This window comes from Strongylocentrotus purpuratus, unplaced genomic scaffold (assembly GCF_000002235.5).
Source record: "Strongylocentrotus purpuratus isolate Spur 01 unplaced genomic scaffold, Spur_5.0 spur5_scaffold_6, whole genome shotgun sequence".
Classification (NCBI taxonomy): Eukaryota; Metazoa; Echinodermata; class Echinoidea; order Camarodonta; family Strongylocentrotidae; genus Strongylocentrotus; species Strongylocentrotus purpuratus.
The window spans coordinates 13,145,027-13,154,603 of NW_022145612.1; the positions used below are offsets into that span (position 1 = coordinate 13,145,027).

Genomic DNA, 9,577 nt, shown 5'->3' on the forward strand with positions numbered 1-9,577 from the left:
TTCGTTGTATCGTGTACTTTGACGTTTCATTTGATTATTACGCTCATCCATGTCTGAATTCAGTTGCCCCCTAACAGATTTGCCCTTTTCACTGAATTATTAGAGAAAGAAGACGATTCGTTGTACTGTTCTCTATTTTAATCCTTGTCTGAATTCAGTTTCCCCACTGAAAATAATTTTTGTTAGAAATAAGTTGTGACATAATAATCTTTCTCCAAAAATGAAAAATCTTTTAGGAAATATCAGGAAATAAAATGAGTGAAAAAAATATAGATATAATGACGTGAATTTTAAAAAGGGTGAACGGAAACAACATAACATCTAGAGAACTATTTTATAAGTCATACTAATGTCCGAAAATCTTTCTCCTTGTCTTCGATCTCATCACGAAATCGTCACAGAGTTCATCTATGTATTAACTGTCCAGGATTGTCTGATGTGCATTGCAGATTGCTACTTTTGCGCTTCGCGCTTAACATTTAGCTCGTTGCTTTTTGACGCTGCGTCATTTGGCGCACTGCATTTCTATGATTGAACAAATTGAATAAATTCATCAATTCCTGATGAAGCCGTATGAGCGAGAATTCAATTTATTCTTGTCTCATATACGGTTGTCTTATTTAATTCGTATATATGTATGTATTATGAAAATGAGATAGCAAAATGTGTTTATTGATGGTCATCCTGCGAGTAATAACCATTAACTACTCTCATAGGGCTCTCATCCTTAATTTTTCTCTTAATTTTTTTTATTTTTTGATGGTGAATTATTGGGGGGGGGGGGATGATTGTACAGGCCATCCCCCCCACCTGAAATATTGGGGGGGGATATATCCCCCCCCCCCCCATCCCCCCCGGGATCGACACCCATGCCTACAATAGCACTGCGGAAGAATAAACAATCAAGTAGATCTGCAATTGACTAAGCTCCAGCTTTTTTTTTAATGATAGTGCATTTTCCTTGTCTGTAGGCAATCAAGTTTACAGTGCCGCTGCGTAACATCCGTTGAAGTACAACATGTGTTAAATGAACATAAAAGAAATTAACATTATTTAAAATCCTCTTTTTACAACCATAATATGCAACTTACTTATTTGTTTATCTGAACTTGGTTCGTTGTCCATGCAGGAGACATCAATGGGCAGCCCTGCGAAATCTGTCCACGTTTGTTCATCGCTCAGCCTATGCAAGTGTGTGGGACAGACGGACAAACATACAGAAGTTCTTGTGACCTACGTTATTCTGCATGTACCAGGAGAGATAATCGTCTTAAACAACTTAAAAACGGACCTTGTTAGGAAGATTTGATAATTATTTCAAAGATAACACTTTTTATTTATTTATTATATATGAACTGATGCCTTTCAAAAGACAAGAAGTAATAATCAGAATTCGATGTTAGCAATTATGTGGTGTACGCTCATTTATTACGGCAAACAGTTTGAATGTAGTACATTTGTATTTCATTAGTTTTCTACAAACTATATAAGCTGGAATGTTGCTATTCGGCAAGAAACAAAAGCAAGAAAGACGAAATTCTGTCTGTACGCCTTTGCCTACATATTCATGCAGTCAACGTGAATGAATATTTGTGAAAAATTTGTGAATGAATCTTTAGGGTAACTTGGGTTAGCATATCGGCAAGTTGCCAGCAAAGTTACACGTATTTATTGTCTAAGAAGGGGATTTCGCCCCCCCCCCCCCCTCTTCCTCTATCACGGTTAGAATATTAGAGAAAGTGCGCAATTATCTATATCCCTTACCGTATCATCGACCTTTTATGTTTGAACAGCATGTTTTATTTATAGTCCAAATGTATGAGCTACCTCTGAATATTTTCGTTAAAATTTCTCAGGAATAATGTGTTCTTAAGCCTACCTCATAGAAAGAAAAACAAATCGTTAATTTCCATTTACATTTATGTTTGATGAGAGAAAGTATATACATAATATATGTAGCGTGAATGTATAAGTTATTTCTTTTTTTATTGGTTAATAAATATGTAAATAACTATGCAAATAATTAATCGAAGAGTGTCATTTATAGAGCATTTGAAAATGTGAAAATAAATTTCAGTAGGTAAAGTGAAGAAAAATTAAAAAGACAAAGGGCAAGGGCAAATACTAGAAAGAGAGTGAGAGAGAGAGAGATAGAAAGAAAGAAACAGACAAGCACGAAGAGACTGAAAGGGGAGGAGACAGAAACAGATGCGAGAGAGTATAATGAAAACGGGAATGAAATGAATAAGTATAATCATACAAATGATAATAATAATGATAATAATGATAATGATAATATTAATAATAATAATCATAATTATAATAATAATGATAAGATAATAAGAAATCTGTATTTATTCAGCGCAAAGTATGGAATTTGAATATGGGGGTAAGAAATCAAAACGAATTTTCTGTCAAAGGGTGTGTAAATGAATGAGAATTTCGAACGCACTGGGTCGAAAAGTGGATTACGTCACGTCACAAGAGACCAATGAAAACGGTGATTCAAAGTAGCATATGTTGACATAAGAATTAGGTCATGGGCTTTTGCTACTGTACGGATAAGTGATCGTCATGTATAGATGTAATACGTAGCAATGAACTATATTACAGTACTTAAAAATCTCTAGATCGTATAAGCCTTTCGAAAATTGTTTTTCTTCCTTTTAATCTGTGACTCATGCTCTGACTCCGATTATCCGTTCATATTTTTTATTTTTCATGTTATAATCGGTCATAATAGAGATGCTATCAAAAAGGGGGAAATAACAAAAAGTGGAGCAAAGACAAGAATTCTCTATTGTATGACTATAATATATTCAAATCATATTGATCTTTTTCTGCGACATTCAACAGAGTATCCTGGATAATGGTTATCTTTTCAGCTCTGATGTGACCATGGATTATGATTTAACAGCGGATGTTGCTACTGTCCGATATAGAGCAAGTTCGATTATTCCATGCAATATCCGTAGAGTATCTTTCTGAATTAATCCTGTTTTGTTTTTCTTTTTGTATTGTTTGTACAAAGTTTCACATCAGTGTGTCATCTCTGGTAGGCCTATGTTTTATGCCCTACTTAACCAAATCTCAAAACTGTATAAATAGAGGGTGCTGAGAGTGATGCAGCATCAATTGGATCTTCAGACATTTCAGCAGAGATAGAGGATTTACAAACTGACACTGTTTACTTGGTAAGTTTTTAACTATTCATTTTATGTAGAAATATATTGCTTTGAAAGAGAAATGTCGCAAATTAGTTTGTCGCAGTATTGGGTATTTTCAACTTAATTAACATAGCAATAATATCTTCTTCTTTTTAATGAAATAGTTTTAATCATAAATTAGTCTAGGTCTATTAACTGTGTTTAATTATTTATCATTAAAATGAATTTCTAATCAAGAACAATATTTTTTCTTTCATTTGTAAACTCTATCTGAAATCACTGAAAGAGAAGGAAACATTTTTTAAAGCACAATCTTCATCATATTTGATCGTTTGTAAATAATTGGCTACAAATGAGTTTTCTTTATTAAAGATTTTGTAAAATTACATATTTATTCAGATGAGATTTTTCTTTCTTTTTCTCCAGGTAAAACTAAAACGATGAATATTCTAAGGAGCGCGGTTATTTTAATGTTGGTGTTCTCGGCGTCCCTAGCAGCACCTAGATGTAAGTATTTAAGTACTACAATTCTTCTGTAGTATTTTCATTCACTATTGACCAGTGAGCCTATGTTTTTTTTTCTGGGTATAAACTACATTTGCGAAAACAAAATTATAAAATAGAGTTTTTGATATTCACAGGCCACAGTCCTCTTGCTTTAAAACCATTGGAGATATGTGCAAATCAATTACCAACTTTCCCTGATAAAAAGCATATATTTAAAGCTAATTTCTAGGCCAAATTTGACTGCAAACATGACAGACCCTATTTCACAGATGTCGATTCTTGCATACGCACACTTGCTCTCGCATGTCACGAACATTTCCACTTCGATGCTTGTACCAAACACATACTCTATACAAATCGACATCTATTTATCTAAACTAAAGGCGGCAATGAAATGGATGATTATGTTGGATGAAGTAGATTTGTCTTGGTTCCCATCTATTCAGATTGATTTATCTTTCAAATAGTCAGGGTTTGCTTTCGATCAAAAGAACAATGTATTGATCGACATGTAAAGAATGTGTTATTCACGAATTTGTGAACTCTAACTTTTCATCTTTCTTCCATTCTCTCATTTGTAGCACCAAGGGACTCATGTGACAGGGGTGTCTCGGGACCTGTTTGTGGCTCAAATGGCAAATTGTACAACGATAAATGTGACTTAGAAGAAGAAGATGCTTATACTCAACAGAATATAAGGGTTACCAACTACGAGTACTGCCGCTCGTCTGGTCGTGCCCCTCAAGCACCGAGTCGACCAGGCTACAACCCTCCCGCCAGAGCTCCCGCACCTTATCCTCCAGCGAGAGGTCCAGTTCCGCGACCGGCTCCTAGGGCCCCTGCTGCACCACCCCGGGCGCCAGGATTTGCACCAGCTCCAAATGCTCCTACACCACACAACCCGGATCAAAGATACGCTGGAGGATCGTCAGGTTCTGAGCACAATATCCCTGGCTATGCACCATCACCTGGAGCACCCGGAGCACCTGGTTACGCACCTCCACCACCAGCACCTAGGGCTCCTGGGTATGCCCCATTACCCCCACGACGTGCGGCTCCCGGATTTGCACCCCCAGGATTTGCACCACCAGCTCCTCGACAATTTGCTCCATCTGCGCCAGGAGTTGGATACGCTCCAAGCGCTCCAGCAGCTGGTGCCTTCGGTGTTTTCGCTGACGGTGGAGACGGTGCTGGCGGTGAAGGTGCAGAAGCTAGTACAGATGTCTCTGGTAGTGATGGAGATGACAGCGAGAGCAGCGAGGAGGGCTACGATTACGACGGTAGTGACGGAATAGATGGTGAAGAGGAAACAGAAGGTGCCGATGGTGTTAATGGTGCTGATGCAGGGACTGGCACTACTGGTGGAGTATCTGGTGCTCCAAGTGGGCCCGGTGTTGCCGGTGCCCCAAACGGACCAGGTGTTTTCCAGCGTGGTCCTAATGTACCTGGTGTTTCTCGTCCAGGTGGACCTCCTCGAGCACCTTCTGGCCCATATGTTCCCAATACGCCACGTCGCCCTTACACTCCTACATTCGGTCGTGCTGCTCCAGCTTTACCAAGAGCCCCTGGTGTAGCCCAGGCAGCCCCCCGTGCTCCAGGTGGCAGCTATGGTACAACTGGCTGCACTCAGAATGCCCCTGGCAATACGTGTACATCTTATGGTGCCAATGACAATGGTTAGTTTTTTTGGGCCTATATATTATTATTAAGAAAATTACTCACCCAAAATCTATCATTGAAGAAAGAATAAGGATGCTTAATCTGAATCATTTAACCAGACGACCGCTTACGATCCATTGTTATTATTATCATTTTCATCATTCATATTATTATCATCATTATATATATTATCATTATAATAATCATTCTTATTATTGATATAACTATCCTCTTTTCCTTTTTTTTGTTGGGGGGGGGGATAACTTCAACAAAAAAAATCATATTTTAGAAATTTCCAAAGTTTAGTACTTTTCTCTCTCCCCCTTATATCCCCCCCACCACCCCTTTCTCTCTCTCTCTCTCTCTCTCTCTCTCTCTCTCTATCCATCTCTCTCTCTCTCTCTATCCCTCTCTCTCTCCCTTCTATTTCTCTCACTCTCTTTTTGTGCTCGACACATTTTTGTCATTTACATGTATCTAGACCCTTTTTAATCAGAGCCCACAATTTTAATACAATGCTTCCAAGACAATATTATGTATATATTTCTAATTTTCTTTTTTATGCATTTTTTTTTATGCAGATGACTAGGCGATTCCAACACTGTATTAGAACAAAGGAAAACACTTTATTTATGAGTAAGTAAACACTTCATAGCATATTTCGTCTATCATCAATAAGTTGAACCCGCAAAACAAATATTTATTGTATTTTATTACGTATTTGACTAATTTAGAGACGTCGGAAATCGATTTACAGCAAAAAAAGCTACATACAAATAGGCAATTGTCGTAATGCAACCAAATGTATTGCACAAATCTTTGTCAAGTGCCTCGCTACAAACTGTTTCATTCACCTGTTACAAATAATTGTACTTCAATAGTCAGGATGCAGATTGCATATACATGCATTATGTGTTGCTAGGTAGGACAATCCATATTCTTTGTCCTACCCAACAAAAATTAATGTATGCAATTCGCATTCTGACTATAGAAATACAGTTATTCATAACAGGTGCATGAAATAATTTGTATCATGGCAGTTAAGAAAGATTGATGCATTACGTTTGATTACATTAAAACAATATTATATTGCGGAAGTGGAAATTGGTCCCTGTTCTATTTTCTTGTAATGGATTGTGTCAATACTGATTATATATAGAATCGGCGCGTAAATAAAATCACTTACAAATAGACAAGTATGATAATACAGTTAATTATTCCTTTCATTTAAACGAATAAGAAAAAATATGTTAAAGCATGAAAAAGTCAACTCTTAGATTTGACCACTTTATTAGTTATGCTTTGTTGTCCAGATCCTATTTCAAGATGTAATTATTTTGTTTTTATTTTATTTTCCAGGCTGCCCTCCGAATGATGGGATTGTTACTGCTGATATGATTGTGACATTTGTCTTTAATATACTATTTAATACTTTTATCTTCATTTTCATTTTTCGTATTTAGTCATTTGTTTTGTTTTGTTTAATTATCTCAGGTAACAATATTTTAGGCCAAATAACGCTGTAATTGATATATTTTCGTGGAATACAGAAACGAATATGATTCCTATATAAATTATTTATCGACATGTATAATTTGTTTACCTCCTGATTCTGTTTTAATAAATTAAAAGAAATGTGTTGTCTTAAAAAGGAAATACATATACACAATTATACATATATAGTCAACTGAATTTAAAGAGAGGTTCCCTTTTATCAGTTCCATGTATGTTTTAGGTTTACTAATGTTGGATTAACGTCTCTGAAGTCATGATCGATTATGACATATCATGAAGACTCGTAATCGGCATTTGGGCTTAATACAGTATGGATTTGGAAGAAGAAAACTGTGTTCAAATATTAGTTTTGCATAGTAAGCTCAATATTTTCTCAATATGTCTAGTTTTGGTTACATCATTTAATATATTTAACATTTATCCTTTGTTAGTACTTTTGTTTGTATTTATTTATTTATTTCAATTGATGGCTATGCTTCATCCCCATTAAATAGCTAATTTTTCTTCTGAATTTAACTGTTTTCCTCTTGTGTTTTTACTGTATATATTTGCAATGGTCCACAAATTAAGTGAAATGCGTGTGTTCTGCTTTTGGCCATTTACCGCAATTTGAAAGGGCATCATCATAAAGAAATAACTTAAAAATACTACACGGGCAATGGAAAGAGAGGAATGTATATAAACAGCGAGAATGAGGGGCGTTGGACAGAAGGGATTGAACATAGAGAGCGGTAGAGGCAAAGAAGTTGAAGAGAGTGAGATGTGAAAATAAACAATGGGAAAGGAGGGAAGTGAAAAGAAAAAGAAGGATGGAAAAAATATAAGGGTGTAAGAGCATGTCCATGGTAAGAGTGAGTAAAGAGAGAGAGAGCTTGTGTATGAGGTCACGGGTTCGACTCCCGGACAAGCACCCAATATGTTGGGTCGGGGCATTTAGCTTACATTATCCCCTACAAAAACTTATAATTAAATTAATACATTCAACAATCAAAACGAAATCGGACGATTTGTTACCTTTGATTCGTGGTTCATTAGCTCGATTATCTGACAACACGTCATCCCTTAAAATTAACATATTCCAATCCAATAATTTGCATATTCATTAAATATGTCATCATATCATTAACTAGCCAAACGCCGCAATTCCTTTAAAAAAAACATTGCTCTCTCTCTCTCTCTCTCTCTCTCTCTCTTCCCTCCCTTTCTAACTTCGAGCGGTGTCATTAGCAATGAAATCACAAATGTCATCATTATTAAAGAGGAGAAATTTCCAAAGAATTGTATTCTATAATCTGAATTTTATTTCATATTGGATAGATAGTTTTATATGTCTTTACAAAATTCAGTTGAGTGGTTTCATGGTGGGAATCATTAATCGTTATTTAATCATATTTGTTATTGTCCAGTCAGATATGCATTTAACAAAACTATGGTGAAAGGCTGGAAAACGAAATAGTTTAGAACCCGGAACCTATCGAAAACTAAAACCGTAATTCTCCCTCTTTTTCACAAGACAGATAAGATATTTTTCTAAATATTTATGTAATATAAACACTATTGGTGATAAGGGTGGAATAGTTTTTTTTTTTACCCCAATTTATGGAATGATTTTGACAATGACTTATTCCTAATAGATCGAAATGAAAGTATACATTCTCAGGTTTTATTGAATAATAATTGGCGAGTGTTTGTTTTGCGTGACTGCTGAGGCATGTGTATGCTACTATGATCATCAACTAGGGGACCTACGTCCTTACGTCATAACTGACAGTAATGAGAATTAATGCCTCACAAAAGGGCACTAATATAACACATCGACACAGTTTTGATCTTAAAGTTATGGGCTATTGCTTTGCCACAGAATCATGATTGAACACAGCGGGGGCTAGGGTAAAAAAATCCTCTGTGTGGCCATGCCTTAAACCATAATGCTTGGCAGTATACAGAATTTTCTCCTGTTGGGGACCGGGGGAAAATGCAATGAACTATTTAAAGATTATTGTATTTTCTTTGTTTTGTGTTAGTTGTAGGGGCTGCCCCCTACCCTAGCCCCCGCTATATACGTACATTCATGATCCAGTAGCAAAGCAATGTCCTCGTAACTGTGAGGCCCTAGGATCAAAACCGTATCGATCAGCTATACTGTATAAGTGCCCTTTTGTGAGGCATTAATCCTCATTACTGTCAGTTATGACTTAAGGAAGAAGGTCCCCTAGTTGATGAGCATAGTAGCATACACATGCTTTAGCAGTCACTCAAAACAAACACTCGCCAATTATTACCAACAGTGTATTATGTATCATTTAACTATGCACTCGCGACTATAGTTCATACACGCTGTTCAGAAAGAGAGATGTTTTTTTAATTTTACAATATTGAGATTTAAATTCTGTTTTCAACACCAAAAAACGGATTAGATTTTTGAAAAATGGTTTATCTTTATAAGTTAATACAAAACCATACATGACATCTTATCTCAGCATGTAGAAGCAGAGACAAAACACCCAGGATATAGGTCGTTTTGAAAGGATCGAGGATTAGTGGACTTCATTAACTTCCACCTTATTGTCTTTGTATCAATTCAAGTGAAAGTAAGTAGCCCTACTGAAAAAGGGTAATCCCCGTCGTAACACGGTTAAGCCACATACGGATTAACCCCAAGCACTTCGCACATTCTTTACATTATCATAAAAGCCAGGATAATGCCATTGATATACATGTATTGAAGC

At 36.2% G+C, this 9,577-nt stretch overlaps 1 protein-coding gene across 1 annotated transcript; it reads left to right on the forward strand.

Moving 5' to 3' along the window:
* Positions 1–3,111: 3,111 nt before the first annotated feature.
* On the forward strand, positions 3,112–5,950 carry LOC575627 (collagen alpha-1(I) chain). Its single transcript, XM_011683860.2, has 4 exons — positions 3,112–3,194; positions 3,594–3,674; positions 4,256–5,350; positions 5,915–5,950. The coding sequence occupies exons 2-4, from the start codon at positions 3,608–3,610 to the stop codon at positions 5,920–5,922; spliced, it is 1,170 nt and encodes a 389-aa protein (XP_011682162.2). The 5' UTR covers positions 3,112–3,194; positions 3,594–3,607; the 3' UTR covers positions 5,923–5,950.
* The last annotated feature ends 3,627 nt before the right edge of the window (positions 5,951–9,577 follow it).